This window comes from Diorhabda sublineata, chromosome 9 (assembly GCF_026230105.1).
Source record: "Diorhabda sublineata isolate icDioSubl1.1 chromosome 9, icDioSubl1.1, whole genome shotgun sequence".
Taxonomy (NCBI): Eukaryota; Metazoa; Arthropoda; class Insecta; order Coleoptera; family Chrysomelidae; genus Diorhabda; species Diorhabda sublineata.
In genome coordinates this window covers 19,360,167-19,383,966 of record NC_079482.1, presented here as the reverse complement: position 1 = coordinate 19,383,966, position 23,800 = coordinate 19,360,167, and the positions used below count along the sequence as shown (strand labels likewise).

Genomic DNA, 23,800 nt, shown 5'->3' with positions numbered 1-23,800 from the left:
ATACTGACGATAAGTGGTCAAAAGAAATTGCGAGAAAAATAAGTTACAACAATTCTAAAAAAAACTTCTAACGTGTGATTTGTCTAATTTTGAGATGTTCTGAAATAGGTTCCACTATTCGCATAGTTTGAAGACTCCCTAGGTACATACAGCCAATAGGGATTTTGTCAACACATTATCTAATAAAAAAGTCATCTGCAAATATATTTAGCACTGCAGTGAAAATATTTCAAACCTTTTTGGTTTTTATTTGTTGTGTTTTGCAGTTTTCACTTTACAGTGTTGTCTATCTATTTAGATAACTCATTTATCTATTCTTTCAAAAATAATATAATCTCATTAATTTTTTTTTGATTTACTCTGTAGTTATTCATTATATGAAACAATAAAACAGAATAATCTTGAAAAAATGACAATAAACTGAACAAAGTGAAATTAATGTTATTTTTAGTAATTTAATAAGTATATATTTATTGTGTGAGAGCTATAGATAGATAGTATTTTATTAATCAGAATCGTAGAAATTTTTAATCGAAAGATGTAGACATTTTGGTCTAACAGCTTAAATGATGTGGTAGGTGTAAAAGCTTCGCCGTAGTGAGATATATTAATGATGTTATAAATAAGCTCAATATACCAAGGGAAAATGAAGGTTATACTTGTACTAATTATTCTTACAAGAAGAGACATTGATTATCAAAAACTTCATCAAGCACTATGCATTCCAAATCTAAACTGATGATAACTACAAGCTAGCTATTAATAGAAACACCATGACCTATGACAAAACAAACAATTAAAAAATGTCTATTAAAATTGATATCAAGTTAATAATATATATTTGAGATGTGATTGTTCCTATTTCTAATCCAACTTGGTGACTAAGTATAATTTCTCTTTCTGCGATAAGCAGTTTTAGTGTTTTAAGTAGGAGTTTCTCAAATAGTTTCAACATAACAGGCAGTCAAGAGATCGGTCTGTATGGTGATGCTTTATATGGTGATTTCCCTGGCTTGGGTATCATTAAAACTTTCGCAATTTTCCAAAGACTGGGTATATACTTTAGTCTGAAGGCAGCATTTATTAGGTTAATTAGTTTAACTATTGCTGTTTAGGTGTTATATTAAAATATATCTGGTAATTAGATCAAAACCTGAAGCATTTTTCGGATTGATATTTTCTTCTGTTCAGGTAATTATTTCTTTTACTTCTTTGGAAGTTCTATTTCTTGATCAATCAGTGGATATTCCTCCAGAGTGGGTTCTTTATCTCGATCTTCATGTGGTTGAAATATTTTTTCTAGATGATTGGCAAATATTGTTACCATCTTCCAATGTGACAGGTATTATTCTCTTAGTAGCTTTCCAGAGTGAGTAGTCAGTTCTGCTGTCGTCTTTCAATTCTCTTAGGTAAATACTGATTATAAAAATCAAATTTTTGTATCAGAACAATATACTACTACTACTACCACTGGCACTACGGCCCTCATAGTGCCTTGGCCTCGTCCACCACATTCCTCCAGTCATCACGGTCTAACGCTCGGCGTCTCCACCCCCTCACACATAACTAAGGAATATCCTCTTAGATATCATCCAGCCATCGTTTGTGTGGTCGTCCAGGCAGTCGCCGACCCTCGGGCATACACTCCTAGTGGCCTAGCCATCTTTAATTTGAGTGTATTTATCTTTTGACTCTTTGAGTGAGCACTTTTTAATCTTGTGGGGCTCTAGTTCCACCTAAATATACATATCAATAAAATGAAATTCTTGGAAAGAGAAGACTGCAAATTTCGTGGGTTAGGAGAAGAATCATTAAATAATTTCAGGGCTCAATTTTTGGAAATATACAGAATTGAACAGATAGACTTACCCAAACTGAACTGGAGGATACCTTCTGAAGTAACTACTAGTTTCAAAGATAGTTCTTAAAATCAGAATAGAAGAGGGAGCGCAGTAGATCTTTTAGGTCTCAGTGAATTGTCACAGGATTAAGCATACGTAGTTTGAATAAATAGACAAATAAATTAACAATTCATAACTTGGTATATATTAAATTAAATAAATTATGATATGCTTGTTGAAAAAAAGTAAAACCTCCATATATACTGAAATATAAAGAAATGTGATATAGTTTAATATATTTCCACTGCATTCTTCTTATTGATCACGCCATTACAAACAGTTTCTTTGGCTCTGTTGCAAAACTTTGTAATATAACATTAGGGAATTCTCATTTGAAAACCAAATATTTTCTTAAAATTACTGTTTCCAACCCTCCCTTTTGATAAATTATAATTATTTTATATACAGTGTACTCTTTATTGTTGGATAAATAACCAGTTTATTTATTCATTTATGGCTAATGGGATACTAATATTGCATTATTATCTGCCAACAACAAATCACCTTTGATCATTGTAATGAAAACGCCAATTTAATTATACAAATAAGTTCATTCTGCATAATGAGATTATATCAACAGTAGTAATTACGTAGGAATATGTTTTTCTTCTAATCTTTAACCGATGAATTTCATATAAGGAAAATTTATATGCGCAGAAAAATAATAATGAATAAATTGCGTAGCTGTATTGTTTGTTTTTCTTTTCTAGTCGAACAAATTTGTCACAGAATAAAATTCATTTGTCATATCTTTACTCTATATCTTTCTAAGCCTTTGAAGATGTTTAATTTAAATTGAAATGATATTTCAACCTCTCAATTCTCTGTTATATTATTTTTTGACGTAATCTACACATTTCTTTTTTATGTCTACATACCATAACATTATGTTGTCTTTATTTTTATCTGGCACTTTATTACAAAATTTGTTTTTGCTTTTTTGGTATAACCTTCTGTTGCAGGGCATAAGTCACACTAGTTCCGAAACCCAATTGTACATCAGTAATTTGTTCTAAATGGAAAGCTGCAATATATCCAATATCAATTTTTTTAACTGTCGACTTTTATTTTCAACATGCTTCTTGCGTTTGAATTTGATGTCCAGATTCCAACCTAGTTATTTTGATTTTTATTACATTCTTTATCCCACTTTTCTTTGTTGTTTGTTTGTGAGTGAATCCACAATCTCGTGGCACAATTTTGATTTGAGTTTTGAGGTATATCAACATCAAATCCTTTTAAAACTTGAATTTCCAATTTTTGCACCAATAAATGTATGTATGTATGTATATATTGGGGTCCTATGTATACTACCACCCAAAGTATCTATTCTTGCTGTGTTATTCACAGCTGATCTATTGATCCCACTCCTATTAGAAATTTCAAAATGTGGGATAGTTTTAGCTGACAGATATATTCGTCTTCTGTTTCGTACGCTCGCAAGTGTAATGCTCTGGAGTTCTGTAGTATCACATACTTCGAGATAATGTCAACAGAGGTTTAGTCCTCTACACAACAAAATCTGCATGCTGCATTATCTGCTAAGTCTAGCATCTGCTCTGGTTATATCTTCCCGTGCATTTCCCCAATGTAGATTGTCCCAGTAACTGATTTTACCTCTTTCCAGTGTTTTTTCTATCGTTCTGTGGCTGATACCATAAAATGGTTCAGGTCCTATTAAGTTTCCCTTTACTCCAGTGTTCTTTTTCTTGTTTAGTTCGTTTAGCTTGTCCAGAAATTCCCAAACCTGCTGCTTGACTTTTGTACAGGATGATGATCTTCTGTTTGCGATAGTTCCTATCTAGATTGGACACATTTTTCAATTTTATATATTTCTGCCGGAAAGTACTCGGTGTGTTGGCTAGGCTATCAGAGTGTTTCTAGGACCGTACACTCTTATTCTACTTTTATCTTATCTCCTTGATGCTAATGCTAACTTCCAGTTTCTTCTTTATGCCCATAGTTTTAGCAAAGATTCGCAGTATAATAAGTGAAATCAAAAATAAATACTCATCTGGAACTGATGGACTTACGTTAAAAATGTTTTTGAGTCTGCCCGATTGCACATTAAAGGAGCACTACCTTTACCTACCTATTCCACGTTTAGAATTAGTTAAGGGCTCAATATTTTATAATGCACAAAAATGCACGATCATTTGCCTATTGAAATCAAATCGATATCATCTCATCCCGCATCCCGCAATAATTTGAGGACATATTTATTGGAAAGTGACTTCTACTCTGTAAACGACTTCTATTCTAAAAATAATATTTAATTCCGGACATGCTGCATTCTGGTTTAATTTTTGCTATGGATTTATATACCTATACTTACCTATAATTTTGTTACTCATTGTGGATTTATTCTGTATGTGTGTTTGTGTATTTCATTTGTATTCTTTAATTAGTTATTTTTATGCCTGTTTTTAGTTTTCACAAGCTTTTATCCACAAATTGTTTCAATTTTTTGACAATAATGCGTTTCTCTCTTCCTATCAAATCGGTTTTATTCCGATGCTCTTATTGAACTATTTTTATTTTAAAATGAGTAATGTCACTTTAAATTAACCAGTATAACCTTTCTTTGTTTAAGTTTAGATTTAGTATGCCTAGTAATTCATTTTATAGTTATCACAACATATTACTTGATATAGACTTGCTGGGGTTTTAGGTATAATATTTATGAGTTTCTATCTTGGATATACCTACTATCAATCATACTCCTCCTGGATAATTATGATTAAATAATATTTAATTTCACGCATTGAAAACAAAGGGGGTGTCTTTTATCTTCTTCTAGGTATTCATAAAGTTTTGTATTGTTTAAACTTGTAAATAATCAGGAGAGATGCCAATTCCTGAAGTGAATGTTATTATTCTATTTGTTTAACATTACGCAATTAATAATTAACTATATTTTTAATTGCAAGACCTGTTTTGTAATTGTGATCATTTATCTCAAGTAGATAACTAAAATTATTAGTTATACTGAAGAAACTATTAAAATTTATTACCAAGACGTTCACTCGACGATTAGATGTTAGTTGAACTACAGATGTCGCGTACATAGTGCAATAATGGATTTTTATTGGAGTGTACCAAACATTTTTTGCAGTAGGTAATTATGCTTTTTTCATGTAACCTTCTTTTACATCAATTCGCTTATTTCCATGCTTTCCTGCTTAATTTATATCGTAAACATTTTAGAGAAAGGTAATTTCAACTTTTTAGGCCTCTCAGCACAAGTCTTGTTTATTTTCAATATAATTTTATGGGAAATTATTGAAAATGTTGTCTTCTTACACATATTGATATATAGTCATACTGAACTTTTTACTATTCTTTTAAACGGCGTTGTTTTCTCATGAAATTGTTGAGAAACTATTACGGCGAAAAGTCAATCGATGTAACAGGTATTTGTTATTATGCCACAGTTACAACTGCATTTTTCTCTAATCCAATTTTCGCTATAAGAAAAGTAGAAGATATTTTCAGCTTTTTCTCCTTTTTTTTTTGAATTTCATTCAAATTTATTGGGTTAAGCAGATTTCGTTCTTTTATTATGAGCAAAATTCGTTTTAAAATTAAAAATTAAACATTTATTCGTATCAATTGATTAAAATCGCTAATTATGACGATTTCGGTTTATTTTTTACAGCACAAATCCCGCCACTTTGCAATTTATATATCAAACATTTCAAAAGGCCGTATCGGCCCAAGGCTCAAGAGTCGCTTTTCTGTTTTCCGCCATTTATTTTTGTTCATAACTGCGTAACTTTTTTGTGATTCTCTAGAATTTTGTCGTCGACTACTTCAGTAGATTCAGACTTATTAGTTTTTAGCGTGAGTGTGTATACAATAATAGTCCCAGAGCTGGCTACACAAAACAGCATCGATAAGGTACACGGCGTTTGAGATGGAAACCGGGGGGCCCGTAATTAGTACATCACCAAACGGTATTTCTGGCACTCTCTACAAGTCGGATATGAAAGTGCCAGCCGGGTTTCCCGGCCGAAAAAATGGGCTGGAAAACCTCATATGGTACACGAGTGAAAACTCTTGGATCGTGGGATCCGAAGCTCAAATAATAACACTGCAATAAAGCCAGAAGTTTTGTAGGTTGGGAAACCCTCGCCATAAGTGACTGAAAGTGCTGGAAAATGCGTCCGGAAAACCTCACGTGGTACACGCGTCAAACTTTTTTGCTTGACTTTTGGGATAAAAATAAGGAAAATCGACGTACTTGTGAAAATGAAAACGTTTCGCTTTTATTTTCGGCTCAAATGAAAATTATTTTTGTTGGATTCATTGAAACTATCTGTCTCTGTGTGTCTCTCTCTCTCGACGTCAGATGGTAAAGCCCATGTCAAAAATTTTGACCTGCTCAGGTAAAAATTTTTAGGGTGGTGGTGTACGAGCGAGGGTTATTCTCTACATGTGAAAGGCTACGTCAATTTCCAAAAAAAAAGTTAGAAGCCAATTTTCGCGGCGTTGAAGCTGGCGGTGGCGGCGCGAAACGGCCTAAAATGAGTAAGCGGCTTGAAATCACGCGCGCGAAAAAAAATTGAATTTCAGCGAGTTTACATCGTTTCCTAACGACTTTTTTTAATTTTGGGTAGCGCAAACAGATAGTTTCAATGAAGCCAACAAAATTAATTTTCATATGAGCCGAAAATAAGTTTTCATTTTCCCAAGTACGTCGATTTTCCTTATTTTTTCGGAGGTATCCCGACCTGTAAAACTTCTGGCGTTATTAAACCACTCTTAGTTAAGACCCCAAAAGTCAAGTAAAAAAGTTTGACGCGTGTACCACGTGAGGCTTTTCGGATGAATTTTCCGGTACTTTCGGTCGCTTCTGGCAAGGTTTTTCCGACCTCCAAAACTTCTGGCGTTATTACAGGGTACAACCCCTTTTTGCTCCCGGGAAAACCGGCTGGCATTTTCATATCCGACCTGTACAGAGTGCCAGATATGCCGTTTGGTGATATACTGATTACGAGCCCCCCGTTTCCAAGCTTAAACGTCGTGTACCTTATTGATGCTGTTTTATATAGCCAGCTTCGCGACTATAAGTTAGAATGTGGCTTGATAAATAATTATTGTGATTTATAAATGTGTAGGGTCGTAGCGGAAAAATATCGAGATTAGTCTTTTACGAGGACACTATAATAATAATGAAATCATATCTCAGAAAAGGATGAATATAGAAACACCCTGTATATGATATTTCTTTTTTGTTTCTGTTTGGGTGTTTGGCAGTAACCACTTATTAGATGTTTGACCTATATTTCTAATAATCATCAAAAATCAAGTGATTGGTATTTATACTATTTAAAAAATGTGTTGATTATAATTTTTTTTTAATTTTCATCTTAATATCACTTAATTGTACTGACATTTCTTATTCCAAATATAGTAAACTTTGATTGATGTAACTACTATATTTTAACCTTGATAAATATCTTAATGGTTGCAGATTTATTAATGTTTTGTTTTTATGCCACCTTCAAATTACATCACAATAACAAAACAAAAAAACATGAGTAAGTTGAAAAAACATGATTCGTGATTCGTGATTAAAGAGGTCGATGTTCGTGAAAATTAAGAAATACTTTTAATAGTTTTTTTAAACTCTGAATTGGTATTTGAGATGATGTTGTCGCCACGTCATTAGAGATTGTTTCTCTCAGTGTAATAATTTTTTTTTAAATTTAAATTTGTGTACCTTGAATAAGTTGAAACAAAACAAAAAGCTTTTGAAAAATGAACTTCCAAGTTACCAAGAGCGATTAGCGTGGAATTCGGAGTGGAACTCTAATCGTCTCCAGTGATGAATCCTGTTCGTCTATAGAATCTGATCAGGAGAATGTGGTGATCGCGGAAGCAATCCAAAATTTAATTGATATAATTTGATCATCGTTTTTATCAATTTGCGACACATTGTCATGGTGATTTATTTTTTACATTGTTTAAAAAATTTGGTTTATTTATAAAAATTCTAACAAACAAACTATTGGATGGAATGAGCTCAAAATTTGACAGCAATCTCTTGAAATATAAATGACTCGAGATAAAAAACATTTAGCAATTGTCTGATTGATGATCACGAGGTTATCGTTACCGGCAACGTAGCATGTGCTGTTATAATACAGTTTTTATTTATTACTCACGTATAAGTAGAACATTTTTCTATATATAAAAATAAAGTGATTGAAGCTCTGATTGAAGATAAGTTATTACAAAATCTCGTTAATAATTAAAAGCATAATAAAATTAATTACTATAAAATATTAAAATAAGTTAAATTCGAATCTCACTTGCATTAAAATGATACTGACATCATAAATAATTACATTTCGTAGGATCATCGAAACGACCAACACTTTGTAGTATATTCAAATTTTTTGGCACCACAAAAAAACTTTATCAAGTGTTTTAGTCATGGTATTTTTACATCCTTACACAAAATAAGATTTATATACTATTTTTCAAATTAATCAAAGTTTAATAATAACGCTTATTTTAGAATACCTGAGAGAATAATTATCGTATTTACTTTGTATCATATGTTGTAATTCTCAATAATATTTTTCTCCATAAATATTGATCAAAGAATTGAAAAAAATGATAATAAAAGTTGTATATAAAGTTGTATATAAACAATCCAAAACTATCAAACCATGCAAGTACTCTATTGTTTTGATTTAGTCAGGGGCGGAGCGAAGGTATCAGTCCGAGTATTTATACTGACCTCTATGGGCCAGACCGGGACTGATTGTATTTATTTTGCCTAAGGTAAATGAATAAACATATAAAAAACGTTAAAATAATTCGCACGGTTTGATGTCGAAAGTACCATTGAGCCTTATAACCGCAAGCATCGTTCGTTTACTCTAATCATATATTAAAACATAATCATGAACGTTGATAACGATGACTGTTACTATATATGCTAATCGTGTGAACGTCACTTGATTGTTATTCCTTTGGTGATTGATGCCCGAGATTGTTTTTTAAAACTTTTCTCAGTTAGTATTGATGTCGTGGGCGTACAGTACACGTGGAACTGTTTTCCCAGAAAATTATCATTTTTTTCCGATGTGCATTTTTCATCGTATGCAGATTGTTTTTAATTGTTGGAGTGATTAGTTCAATTACTGGTGAATTAGTTGGTGTTTACGGTGCGTTTCCATTTTTTTAATTGTTGGTCAAGCGGAAAATTAAAAGTTTTTCTTATAATTATTCGTTTTTGAGAGAACTATTTGATGAATGATGGATGCTTTTTTGTCTGTCACTAGTTAATTAGTTTATTACAAAAAATTATTCCGTTTATACGTTTCGTTAACCCATAGATACACAATACGAGGGTTGTGTGAAAAGTTTCTGACCTAACCAAATAACATTTTTTTATATAATATCCATTTAACTGTACAATTTTCTAATGATATTTTAACCCTTTTAACTGTGGGAATATTGAATGCAGAAATCTTTCTCCTTTAAGATATTATACTTTTATAATATCAACTTGGAAATGAAGTTTTCTATTTCCAAACATCTTTTAACCTCGTTAAAGAATATATTTTGGTATTTTCTAAAGTAAAGAAAAATCTACAACCGCATGTCATAAAATCTCGTCTGATGAAAAGAGTATTCCGTGAATTTTAATCAGGGCGATCACCAAACTATCAGAAGGCGCGTTGTCTTTATGGAAAAGCACTTTCTCTTCGAACGTGGCTGCTTTATACATTTTCCCTCTTTATCTTGTAAATAGGAATTCTCGCCTTCATTATTTTACATTTTTAAAGATAATCAAAGAACACAATCCCATGACTATCCCTTTGTCGTTATTTTTCGATCGATGAAACTGTCCATTGAATAGATCGTTATCATTTCAGACGTGTAGTGATGGATCTAGGTTTCATCTACAATTATTCTGAATCAATCAAAAACTTTACACAATATAAGTTTATCAAGGGGACTGGGAAGGAATGTTTCTGCGAATGTCTATATTTGTTTATCATTTGTCAGCTCATTGTGCCTTGTTCACTCCCAAATAATTAAATATTATCCTTGTTTGCTATTTGCGGTAGTCAACTAAATACAAAAGCATATCCGGTTGTTTTTTTAGTTTAGCAAGGGTAGTAACACGAAAGTTGCGACCAAAAACATCTGTTGTGTTTATGAAAGTTAATGAGACGGTTATCAATATCAAAGATGGTTCATCTCTCTGACTAGTCTCGATCTGGAAGACTAACAACTTAGACAACATCATGCTAAGGATAGGACAAGAAGAAGAAAACTGATACAACACAATCAAGGAATTCACAAACATCTTTAACCAACGTTAGTCAATCATCCAGGAAAATATGCAGCGGATTGGGAAAATAAGCAATATTCGGCTCTTCCATAATCTGTCCGAAGAGATCCATTACATGCGACATATTTTGATCGCTTTATCATTGGAGACGAAAAATGTATCCTATGTGATAATCCAAAACGTAAAAGGCAGTGGTTCTCTCCAAAGGAATCATCACGAAGAACTGCGAAGCCGAGTTTACGTACTAAAAAGAATATTACGTATGTTTGGTGGAATATACATTGAAGTGCTGAAACCTAGACAAACTGTTAGTGCAGATATTTATTTTGAACAATTAGATAAAGTAAACCAATCTTTAAACTAAAATTATTGAATTTTATTTGTTTTGGTTTATGAAATTAACACTTTATTAGTTGTTGAAGGTTTAAAGTCAACTGAACTCGAAATATAATATTTCTTAGGCCAGAATTTAGGGAAAAGGTCCCTTATGTTCCAAATAGTTTCCTAATTTCATTATTTGTTCTACACAGCCGTAGATCTCCCTCCTTTTTACCGTCTAGTATCTTTCTCTTTCCCATATATCTAACTTCTCTTCCTCTGCTTTGTTTTGTATAGATAGAGATATAGATTTTTTGGAATCTTATTATCGCATTCGGCGCTCTCAGCTGTTTACTTCCCCTCGTCATCCTCGCTTCCAGATTTTCTTTCTCGTCACCGTCGTCCTTGATAACTACCCTAAGATATACATAACTTTGAACTAGTTCTAAGCTCATTACCTTTTCTTCGCTCAGTTGTATTGACAAACTTCTCATTGTTCTTTTCCTTTGTGGTGTTTTATTTATTATCATGAACTTCGATTTATCTTCGTTGATTCGTAGATTCACTGTTTCTGCCATTTTTATGGCTCTGCAGGTTTCCTTAAGCTCGTTACTACATCGTAGTTGCGTTGTTCTTGCTTTTATAATCCCTGTTTTGTTCAAACCGATTTCACGAACTATCCATTCTAATACTATAGTGTAGTGCATAAAGGACCTCCCTGTTTTAGATATATGTTGGTCTGGAAACATTTTGATAGTATTTGATTTGCCTTTACCTTCGTTTTTGTATGTGCGAGTGTCATTTTCGTAAGAATAGAATGCAAGACGAAAAAAATTTATTAACTTGGATAGAAAGTACTTAATCACTGAATTCTCTCGATATCACACACTGAGATTTCCATTCACAACAGTTTCTTAGCGTCAAAAAGTTTGGATAATGTCCAAAATTCCATTCCTTCTATATTTGCCATGAAAACCTTATAATTTTTATCGTTCCGGTATTGAAAATAATGGCAAAATGTTGATTACCAAAACAGTAAGAAACGTCAAAAGAAATTAAATATTTTTAACATTGGAAGAAGACAGTTGCTATTATGCTGGTAATATTTCGCTCAATTTCTCTTTGTAACCTTTGTATAACAGTGAAAATATTTCAATTTTCAATGAATGCTTTTTGTTGGCCTCAATCTACATCCGAACATCATTTTTAAGCAGTCAATTTTAACCTACAAGATTCAATTTCACACTAATTAAGTAATTTTAGTTAATTAATTAGAAAACTTTCAGTCTACTTATTGAACGACGTTATCGTGTAATAACAGCCACAAGATAAACGGCGTGACCAAACTTCTAAAATCGAATCTTCCGCTTGACGAACTACGAATTTGCCAAACATTTTTAACTTTTTTTTCCGATTTACATGTGGTTCAAGTGGTATGTGGTGTTTAAGTAATAAGTTTCTTGAACATTGATTGTGTTTGCAATGTATTACAACAGATTCTTGAAACCACCAGTCACAGCTAAATTGCAGGAACACGGGCTCACCAAAGTAGTTAGCTACATGGATAAAAGTTTGTGCCAATTACATGGACAAAAGAGGTATAATATTATTTTCTCATACAATTTCCTATTCAGAAGGAATTTCATTGACAAGAACGGGATATTTTCTATTTCCTCAGGACAATTCACAAATAATGCCAAATTCGTAATTTTTAAAATTGTACAAATTTTTTTTAAATATATCAAATACATTTAGTGAATATATTTTTTTCTTGTGTTTCTTATTAGTTATTTAAAAATAAATATAGAAATTCACCTATTTTTTTTTTATATTATACAGATTGAGTATGTATGAAACACTTCTATTATCTCGGGAACGGCTTGTATGATTTTTATAAATTTTTTTGTACAAGGGTCTTGTGATACGGCCGGTATTATGGTACTATTTACATTGTTGTCAGATCTTTCCTTTTTCCGGAAAAATAATGAAGTTATTATTTTTCATCTGATGTTTTCTATATCAAAATGCCAAATGTCAACATGACACGTGTAATATCTTCAATAATTTATATCCTAACCGAAATCTCATAACAAGATTTACTACGAAACTGGTTCAGTAAAAACTCCGAATCAGGGAGCAGAAAAACTGCATCAACTGAAAACAAATCCTTAGATGTTTGTGCCCTGTTAGAAAACGATCCACACTTGAGTATTAGACAAATATCCAGGGAACTTGATATTTCGTAAACATGAAAATTTTACGTGAAAATAAATTCCATCCATACAACGTAACGTTGATTCAAGAGTTGTCAGTTGGACGATTTTGATAGACGTGAAGACAATCAAAACGATACAAAATTTTTTGTAATGTTATGTTTTGCTATGAAGCCACTTTTTGTATCAATGGAAACGTAAATCGGCATATATACTGGTCACGTAACAATCCTCGTTGGATGCGTGAATCCCACACCCAATATCCCAAAAAACTAAATGTATATATTCATTGAAGGTATTTTAAACGGTCTGGCGTATTTAAATTTATTGGAAAATATTATTATACCTGAGTTAGTATTTCCAAACTTTTAATGTCGATCAGGTCCGGTATTCTAAGGCTTGAAGCAATATCGATGTCGTTGATCGGAATTCATTGTTTTCTCGATTCTCATGCCCTCTCCTCGCCATAGGAACGCTCTCGCCAAAGAGAAGTGCTTTCTTTCACTCGCATTCGCATTGAACTGCTGGAAGAACTAGAAGAAGCTGAAGAAATTGTTGCAGAACCCCATTGAGTTGTTTTAAGACACCTTCTAATACAACTAAGCGATGACCAATTTAAAAAAATATTTCGGCTAACCAAGGAAACTTTCAGATACGTTTTTACAAAATAGGAATATATTTTGACGAACCTCTAAAAACTACAGTAGTAAGAACTTTTTATTTGGTTTTGATTCATATAAACTTATTACAAATATGTAGCTACGAGTTATCACTACTCGTCAAATTACTAGAGGAGTGGATCACCCCTAAAAAGTCGTTTAGAAAGTGAAAAACCGACCAACCTCGTTCTAGTCGCTGAAAATGGTCTGTACTCAAATTTCCAGTTCGATCGGATAATGATTTGGGAAAGAAATTTGAACTGGTCTGTCTTCCTTCAAAATACGTTCTAGTATATGGCATTAAATTTTCATCAAAATATAACGATTAGTTCCAAAGATACAGCGAGTTGAACACTCGAAATGGCAAAACTTTTTTTTCGCATTTTTGGTTAAAAACTCGATTTTGATAATGTAGCTCCGATTTTAGATAAAAATAAATATCATATTCGTATTTAGCGACCCCAAAAATATTAGGATAGACCATTTGTAGTGACTAGGACGAGGTTGGTCGGTGCATCGAAAAAATTGACTGACCAATGGCTTGTAGGGAAAGGTAAACCTGTTACACGCGCCACATTCGAACCTTTGGTTTCTTTGAGTCGAGTTATGAAGTTTCTTCAGGAAGTTAATGTTTTATTCTGGTCATCAGGTTTGATGTGGAGGATACTGGTTAATTTGCACCAGCTTCCAGAGTATCTAGAGCAGTTAATACTCGAAGTTAAAGTAGCTTTGAACGTAGTGCCTCGAGCAGATACTGACCACCTCTTTTTGTTGATACCTAGAGTGTATTTATGTACGGGGTCGCCAAAAATTTTGTTTTCTGGGTACGTGTTGGTCCTTAACAAAAAATCAAGGTCGGTAATTTTTTTTTCAATGTCACTACCGTCATCGTTTCAATTTGATAATAAATAAAATATCAAGTGTGATATTCCAAGGATCTTTTTATTTACTCATGTAGCTTATTAGTTACGCTCTAGTTCGATAATGATTAATACACACATGAATTTTCGAATGTTTGAAGAACGGTTATAAATTAATTTAGTAGATTCCATAACTGCATAAATATTTTCATGACTAACTAATTTTTCAGAATTGTCATTTCATTTAAAAATTTTACTTATAATAATATTTACTTTATTAAAATGGCGTAAAAATTATTTGTTATTATTTTAATATTACTGGGAAACGCTGTTAATGAAATTAAATTGGAAATATTACTTCACTTAAGGGCCCCGATTAATCCTTATGGAGATTCAGTTTCGATACAATGATAGTTTGGAGCAAGCTGATTATAAGTCTCAATAGATACGAAACACTAAACTCCCCAATTCTGTCAAACTAGCGCTGAAGTGTCCGAAGATACCATGGTAGGAAAGGAATTGGTTTTGGCCAATTGTTCTGAAACTTATCACAATGATGATTTGAAAGCAAGCTGATTAAAACATCTAAATGGACACGAAACCCTCAAAGCTATCACTGAAAAGTCCAAGGGTACGATAAGAGGATGGGTTTTGGCCAGATTTCCTGAAACTTGGCACAATTATTGATGATATATATTTCATTTACAGAAATAAACTATGAGAACTATTGCCCAATAAGAAACTCACAAAATTGAACAGTACGATTATTTTATATGCTTACAAATACAACCTGAAAAATGCGAAAATTTTAAAGTATTCTGATTGAATAAGATTAATCCTTTTTATTTTTAAATAATGAAAAAAATTAACCTGGTAACGCCTATGGCATCAGCGGCATCCCGCGAGGAAAAACAAAGAGAATTACTCGGCTACTAAAATCTTCGTGATGTTCCGGAGACCTGTGTGGCAGATTTCCAAATCGGATTTTCCTTCGTCCGACGTCTGTATGGCGGAAGAACAGTCTCTTTTTATCTAATCCGTAATAACGGGTTTTCAAGTCAAACTCTCCACTAAATCTTCATTCAACAACGATATCGAAACCGGAAAATTACAATAGTTATTTCTGGTTTACTCGAGTAGATAATATTATACTAATTAACTTAACTATTCAATTTAAGTTTGAACGACCAGTAAGTTTAATACCGAATTAAATTATCGTGAGATCTACTACCTTGTTCACCAGATATTTTGTATTAGGAGCTTCGTTTATGAAATTATTGTTGTTTCCCTTCTTAGCTACATGTTTCTTTTATTCACGAAATTTCAATCAAACACATTGTTTACTACTATTACCAAAAACCAAGTTACCGTATTCAGATTCCGAAAGTGTACTTACCTATGTAACTTTTCGTGTAGTGATAACGGTAAACAGTATGTTTGGTACGAATATCACAAATTCCATAGTGACCATACTTTATATTTAGTGCTAAGTTCGCTGCAATTTACCATAAGTACATTTCCTGTAAACTATTACTTAAAGTTCTTGTAGATTGTTTGGGGAATCGTTTTGGTTATTTAGCCACTCTGCACCTAAAACTAGAAAATATTTTGGCTTTGTATCTTTGCTTCCAAAATACGTATACTCTTCCAAAGAGGCTATTTTTTCTGCGGTTATCATGTCTTACTTCTCACTACTTCTTTCAGGTACCTAATCTTATTGATGAAATGGGCAGGACATTAATAAAGTTGATCCTCTATGGCTTGCTCGCAGAATATGCAGTTGTCGTCCTTTGAGTTGTCTGCCATCTTAAGGTGATATTTGATGGGACAGACTGACTACCAATTTATTGTTGTAGCTTTCTGGCCCTTCAAGGCCGCTTGGTGATCGAGAGAGGTTTCTATTTAAATACTCGTGAGCACATATGTTCCTTGCTAGCAACTATACCTAAAAAATAGTCAATGACTTTCCAAGTAGTATGAAGAGCTTACATTTTTGTCGAATAATTCGTACTCTAGCTCTGCGCACTAGCTTCCAACTATATCTAGAGATGCATTTAGAGTTTACAAAAGATCTTTATTTACCCATCATTGGCGATTATTGATTACCACTTCGAATGGGATGTCTGTGTCTTATTTGGTATCTAATTTGGTCAAATCTAGAAATCTTAGATGACTTGTCAAATTCTCTGGCTTTCATTTTTCTGTCTGAATTAGCCTGTGGGCGCTCAGTGTAACATCTTAGACTTCAGTACCCATGTCTTGCCCACGACTCCTACAAGTTCAAATACCCTAGGTGATTAATATTCTCACTGCTACACCAATATTGAAAATGAAAAAATAAAAACATTCTACATATATATTTTTTTAAAACTTAGATCGATTTTCCTCTCAGTTGTCTAGAGGTGCACGAGGTGCATCTTTCGATTTCCTATCGAATGATATGCAAAAATCAAAAAGGTGTTACAACTTGAGTGGCGATATACCTATATAAGTTTCAAATTTTTTGGGCGATTAATTCTGTATGATAACACTAACTACCCTTTTTATTTCTGGAGTTGTACAAAAGAATTCATCTCCATTGTCAGAAAGTTTTTACGTACAAAATTTACATTATTGGGTATTGATTTCAAAATTAACCAGGTAATATATTAATTCAAATAACAATAATGTTACCATTCGACAAAACGGCTTATAGACATATCACGTTACTAATTTTCATATATTTTTGTTACAGCAAACAGAGCGGAAGCGGTACAAATTTAAATAATCCGGGCGTCAGTTTATCTAACGGCAACTTGACATCGAGAGCAAAACCACCAGCTTCGAAGTCTCTAAATGGAACGGGCATGTCCAATTTTAGGTAAGATTTTAATTATAACTCCGATAAGAAACTCATTTTTGAAAGCTTTCCTTGATTTGTTGATTTTATAGGTTAGGTCGTTAGCTCCATTAATAACGACCTAGCCTATAAAAATTTAATGTTATTCATAAACCAACTAATCAATTTTCAACATCATTCACAACAACCTACCCTAATCTAACCTATCTTATAATAATAATAACCAGAATCAATAAACTTAAGATTTTTATCAAGCGTTAATTATTTGAATATTGAATTTTGAAGTTGATGAATCTATTGTTTTTTTAAAGATATAACAAACATATTTTTATATTGTACTTGATCATAACGTAAGCCCCAGACAATGAATACATAAGAAAGCTCGGAATATATTAGAGTAAGTACACTTTGCTGTTTATTTTTGGTGTTAAACTGCTCTGATGAGACATAATAACGTCGAAACTAGTAAGTAGTTACACCTTTCCTTATAATTGCGAGCCATTGGGGATGTTAATATCGACAAAAAGGTCGATTTATATCACAGGGGGGTTGTAATTCAATGTTCGTCGAGGCATTACACAGGAACGTAGTTGTTTGAAGAACGGCAAAAATTTTCGAAATTATTGTATAGGTGAATAGTTTCTCATGTTTTTTTTTATCTAAGTTTTTATCAAAATATCGAACAATGCGCTCGAACCAATTGTCGAAGCATTTTTCGATTCCGATTGAAGTACCTCCAAAACATGCGATTTTAACGTATTAACCGCCTTGTCATGTGCGGAAAACGTCAAGAAAACGTGCACCTCACAATTTATTTTTGATTTGCGGGAATAATAAGAAATCATTGGGTGTCAAACAAGGACTGTACGGCGGATGACCTATCAATTTGATGTTCTGGCTGTTCTAAAACGTTTTTGTTTGAACTGGTGTGTGAAAGTTCGCATCGTCGAGGTAGAGAATGATTCGTCTTCTGCGATTGGTTTTTCGAACACTTCTGGTTCACCTTCGAAGGGCTTCGTGTGGGAACAACTTTTGTTGGATTTGGGTCGTTTTGAAAGACCCATACAGTCAAATGCTGTTTACTTTCGGGTTCATTTGCAAGACTTCATGATTCGTCGCCTGTCATGATCTCGAAGACGTTTTTTGAAGCATCGCGATTGAATTTGTTCAGCATTTCTTTCCATAAATCGCTACGAGCTTTTTTTTGAGCGATTGTCAAATGAAGCAGTACAAATCTTTATGACAGCCAAATGTTTATGGAACATTGAATGTATTCCAGTGGAAATAATGCCTCAACTCCATGTATGTCACAAACTATCTTACAATATCAGTTTACGCATAGCATCGATTTTGGACGATCTTCACAAAATTTATCCGGTGGCTCGAGATGACCAAAAATCGAAGCGAGTTGATTGGCACACTGCTGTCGGTTTTATTCACATCAAAAGTCATGGAAAATCATCGCACGAAAGGTTCTCGATTGAATTCCATTTTTTGACCAAGATGAATGTTCCAATTATCTGTAAACAACTCAAATAGCATTCGTATGACAACACATTCTGAGTACGTTCATCATTAAAAATGTCAAATTCGACGTATTCATATCAGTGTTGCCATATTTCAAAACAAAAGTAGTAAATCTCGTATATAATTACCAGTTTATTACTTCTACCGTAACATATAAATAGACAGCATATTTGAATCAATAGAATGAAATATCTAAAAGGTTTTTTATATCTAATTTTTTACCCTGAACAAAATAAAAAATATACATTAATACACAAACTAGATAATATAAATAAAAATTATACTGCGTAAATTGTTATTTAACGAATAAGTACGGAAAAAGATAAATGTAACACACATGTAACTATTTATATGTGAAACTGAAAGATAAATAAAGAGATTTTTAAAATCAAATCAATAGAATAAAGGAAAGGAGTCGCAAGACGGATAAGGTAAAAATCAAGTGTAAAATCAAAACGTTCGACCTACTAGGAAATCCTGTAAACAAAAGCAGAACCAAGAATGCGATGTTTACTATATTTGAAGGTTAATTGCACATTGTGTCTCATTTAATGGGGGTTGCAAATAGATATATCACATTTTCACGTTTGATTCAAATTTGATTTGTTTCGGGAATTTTTTTAACCGGAGTAGTGTAGCAAAATGGAATAATCTTTTAATTTTCAATATATAAATAGCAACTCTCGCATATTAAACTGTATCAATAAATAATAACAATAAATATCTTTAATAATTCTTTTCAATTTAGATTATCGACCACGTTTTTCGATGCTATAAATAGTAAACATTAACAGTATAGGAAAAACGGGACCCGTTCTTTTCATTTTATAATTGTTTGACCTTTCAACCTGTGTTTCACGGAAAGAAGTACTAAATTTATTTCACAAATATTATCATTTGAATGCGATAATGTATTAATATGACCTCTCTTTCTCTCTCCTTGAAAAAGAAACATTTGTTCAAATGCATTCTGACACGACTTTTTCATTTCAATTATATCTGGGTGGTCCTATAAGTAATGTATGAAGACGCCCCGTTGTTTAGTAGTTCTTCGTTAATTGTCACTTCGTGAAAATGGAGGAAATTGGTGCTGAACGGCTTTTTTCTGGGTGTATCTGTTTTTTTTTTTGTTCAAAACAGTAAAATAGATATTAAATAGCACTGTTTAAACGAGACCGGTTTGGTTTTTGAGTAAAATATCACTAGATTTTGAACATCATCGAAATTTTCTCGCTTTCATTGTCGTTTGACAACAGCTGGAACAAAGATCCATGTGTACTACACTAAAAACAGATATCGCCTTTTTGGAAGATAAAACGTACTTCGTGGTGATTTATTTGAAGAGAGCCACTGCCTATTGCATTTTGGACAATCATATGAGACCCATTTTTTCCTTTCCAGTGGTTAACGTTAAAAAAACGATTCTGTACGGTTCCGTTTGTGATGGATCGGCTGGCTTCGTTCTTTCCCTACAGATTATGGGCGACTCAAACACTTCCTCTGTTTACTTTTCCAATCTTCTGCAAATTTGATAGTCGATCAAGGTTGGTTAATGGTGTTTGAGATTTCCAGTGTTATCTAACATGGATTTGTGCCCACTTCTGTCCCTATCACGTCGTTAATCTTCTTGGTCGATAGAAGCTAGATAGGTCTTGCGAAACTCAAAAAGCATTCCGATAGCTATTTCTCTCTAAATTGCGACAAGTTTAATATTCAATCTTTCAGAAGTGAACAAGTCACAATAACCTTAAAATATATTTGACACGATTTCGAAGTACGGGAGACCGGGAATTGTTGTCTAACTTTTGTCTGAAGCTCGTATATCTCTGATGGTTAACTTAATATAAGTAAAACAACAAATGATAAAGAAAAAAAACTATTCAGGTACTAGTCCATTGAAATGTTACAATTTAAGGACCGAATATTGCATTTTTTAGAGACTGCAATTTAATTTTTGATACATGTATGCAGGGCCGGATTAAGCTAGGGGCTTGGGAGGCCTATAGCCCCGGGCCCCAGGTCCAAGAGGGCCCCATCATTTGGAAATTATTCTGTATTTTTTGATGTGTTGATACCACAAATCTAACGTATTGATATTATTTTGTGAATTTTTCCGGGTTTTCGAATTCCTTAAGGGGCCCCGTCATTATTTTAGCCCCGGGCCTTATAAATCTTAATCCAGCCCTGCATGTATGGGGGCAATAGAAGCTTAACCTCAAGTTTGAGGGGTCGCCGCTCTTGTCCCCCGGTCGCCATCTTGGAAAAAGGAGTACAAACACCGTTTTACCGATATCTCGGACACTATGCAACTTACAAAAAATTCAAATACACATAATTTGCCTACAAATATGTTTATGTAACTTTTTGCACTAAATTTAAAATTAAAGAAGTTATAAGCAAAAAAGTGGAAAAATTTTTAAAAAAATGTTCTTTTTTTGCTCTATAACTTTTTTTATACATTTTTCAAAAAAATTTCCTCAGACCAATCTTGTACATGATCTTTAATTTTTTTTAATAAAACGCCTTAAATTGTATATATATATATATATATATATATATATATATATACATATACATATAATTGTAAAGAACTTTTTGCCAGCTATATTATGAGCGGTTTCTTATTGGGAATGTGGCAATGAAGCACCAAAATGGACTAAGTTTAATGCTTGTATAAATTCTCAAACTCATAGGATTCAAAATTTAATATTCAAATTGACGTTGATAGAAATATTTCTATAAAGTCAATACCAATATAATAAAAATTATTAACAAGAAAAGTTAACCTTTCAAATCAGCAGCAGAAGAGATAGGCCTACACACACTACAATAATGACAAAACAGAGTTAATGAAAATAAAGAATAAATGTGGAAGTAAGACAAAAAACAATTCCAAAGTACATAAACATGATAGGACGTTAATAGAATTCGAGGAGTAGAAAATTTCATGTATTTAGGTGTAGTACTAGATAACAAATGCGAAAAAGAAAAGGAAATCGAACTGAGAATTGTCAAAAGTAACAGCCGTGCAAGCCGCTTCAGAAGAATATTGACATCAAAAGAGATATCCAGATCTACGAAAGTTAGAATTTATAAGACAATGCTGAGACCCACTCTGATTTTCGCCTGTGAAACTTGAATAATGTCGAATAAAACTAAACAGAAATTGGAAATCTGGGAAAGAAAAATATTAAGAAGAATGTTTGGAGGAGTTAAGATGGGATAGAAGATCAAACCATGATATTCACACATACAGACTCTGCAAGTGAGTTGCATGGAAGATACCAGAGGGCAAGAGTAAAACAGGTAGCCCAAAAAAACGGTGGAGGGAAGGGGAGCAAGAAGACCTTAGAGAGGGAAATATCCAGAGCTGGAGAGAAAAAGTAAGAGACCGAAAGAAATGGAGAGAAATTACAAGGCTATGGACCTAAATGATCTGCATATAAACCTATATATATTCCCTGGGCTTAACGTGATATCACTTCAATGATTTGCGTATTTTATGAAATTTTCTTGTTTCATCCACCCAGATGGGTAAGCGGTACCTTCTGGACCTACAAGATTCTCATTTAGAAAGTGGTCCTTGAAGTGTACTCGCTGATACGGTGCCTCCCCGCGAGAAGGCACTGTTGCCCGTGATTTTTTGATAAGAAACGAGTTACGGTGGTGAACTGTTGCTGCTTAGTCTATCCGCCCCCATACCCAACCATCCCCAGTCTCCCGAACACGATAAATTAAGAAATAACAATTAAATATCGACGTGCGCATAAACGACACTACTACCCAGTTTTCTTAATATTATTAGAGGTAATAATTGGTTGTGTTCTTTTTGTTTTAGAGGATCATTAGAAGATAATACGATAAGACAATCGATAGGCGATCAGGTAATGTATGATTTATTATTTCAATGCTTCAATTCCAAACTTAAAACATTATAATAGTTCGCAATTTGATATGCTCCATCGTCGATATTATTGATATCTTTAAATTCATCACCAAATCATTTGCAGAAATGCAGTCAGCCACTCGATTCCTCATACTTTGTAATACATGCATCTTACAATTTTTTTATCTCCGCGGTAATTTTTTAATTCCTAAATTTTGCTAGGTTTTATTTGAAAAAGACCGTTTTCAATCGATCCCATAGAAAATATTAGGCTAATGGAATCGAATCGGTTAACAGTGAGGATCAAGGGTGTCGCCAAAGGGAGGCAAGAGGGGGGCCATTAAACAGTCTAAAAATATGTAGGTAGTTATGGTGTGTGTGTGTGTGTTTGTGTATGCATTGCATTTCTTTCTATAACTGCCGTTCACCAGCATTCACGTTAGTTTTATGTAATTTGTGTCCAATCTGTAGCTTTAGACATGGTTAAAGCCTCGGAACACGTTAAAAGGATTTTACTTTTGATTAAAAACCACCGTGAAAATCCGGAAAAAGTGACAGACGAAAGTATAAAGAAAGCTGCTGTTGTTGCAGAGAAAGTCGGATTGGAGGAGGACATTACATCAGTGCCGCGTCATAGACGCAATAATCCAGCAGAAAACTCTTCAGAATACTGGAAGAGGTCTTTGGTAATACCATACTTGGATTCAATTATCACCTCACTTGAAGTACGTTTTGCTGAAGAAAACACCATCATTCGCATTATCTAAGTTACACCTGGCGCAGATGCAAAAGATGACAACTGAAAATCTGAAACAAACTTGTGAATCTATTGCCCAGTTTTATGATTTACCGAACATAAAGAATGAAATCGAATTTAGGCAGCAATTGTGGCACGATAGGCTTAATCTAATAAATCTAACAGTTGTTGATGTCCTAAAAGAAACAAATTCCTTGTTTACCGAAACGGAAAAAGCATTAAAAATTTTGATCTATTTACCATGCTCGACCTGTATAGTACAACGATCCTTTAGCAGCCTCAGAAGACTAAAAACATGGCTAAGAAGCACCATAGCAGAAGATCGCCTTAATGGTCTGGCCATGATGAGTGTACACAGAACTACAATAAATAAAAACCTAAATAGTTTCAATGATAAAGTGGTGGAAAGTTTTGCAAAAAATCCCCGCAGGTTTTGTTTCAATTAAATATAATTTTTGTTAAAATAAATAATTATTGTGAAGTTTTATACATTGATATTGGTATTAGAACCGTTCTTATTACA

The 23,800-nt window shown here is 33.2% G+C and overlaps 1 protein-coding gene across 5 annotated transcripts in view; it reads left to right on the top strand.

The window, feature by feature from the left end:
* LOC130448672 (WD repeat-containing protein 47) overlaps positions 1 to 23,800 on the top strand; it is a 152,880-nt gene that overhangs the window by 39,795 nt on the left and 89,285 nt on the right. The window contains exons 1-5 of one of the 5 annotated variants that reach the window (XM_056786146.1): positions 9,035 to 9,082; positions 11,823 to 11,969; positions 12,033 to 12,134; positions 17,003 to 17,128; positions 22,473 to 22,518. In XM_056786146.1, coding sequence (XP_056642124.1) covers positions 12,097 to 12,134; positions 17,003 to 17,128; positions 22,473 to 22,518 — 210 coding nt within the window. In that variant the 5' untranslated portion in view covers positions 9,035 to 9,082; positions 11,823 to 11,969; positions 12,033 to 12,096. Of the gene's footprint in view, positions 1 to 8,932; positions 9,083 to 11,822; positions 12,135 to 17,002; positions 17,129 to 22,472; positions 22,519 to 23,800 lie in introns of those variants that run through there. The other 4 variants (XM_056786145.1, XM_056786143.1, XM_056786147.1 and 1 more) reach the window with 4 other exon arrangements.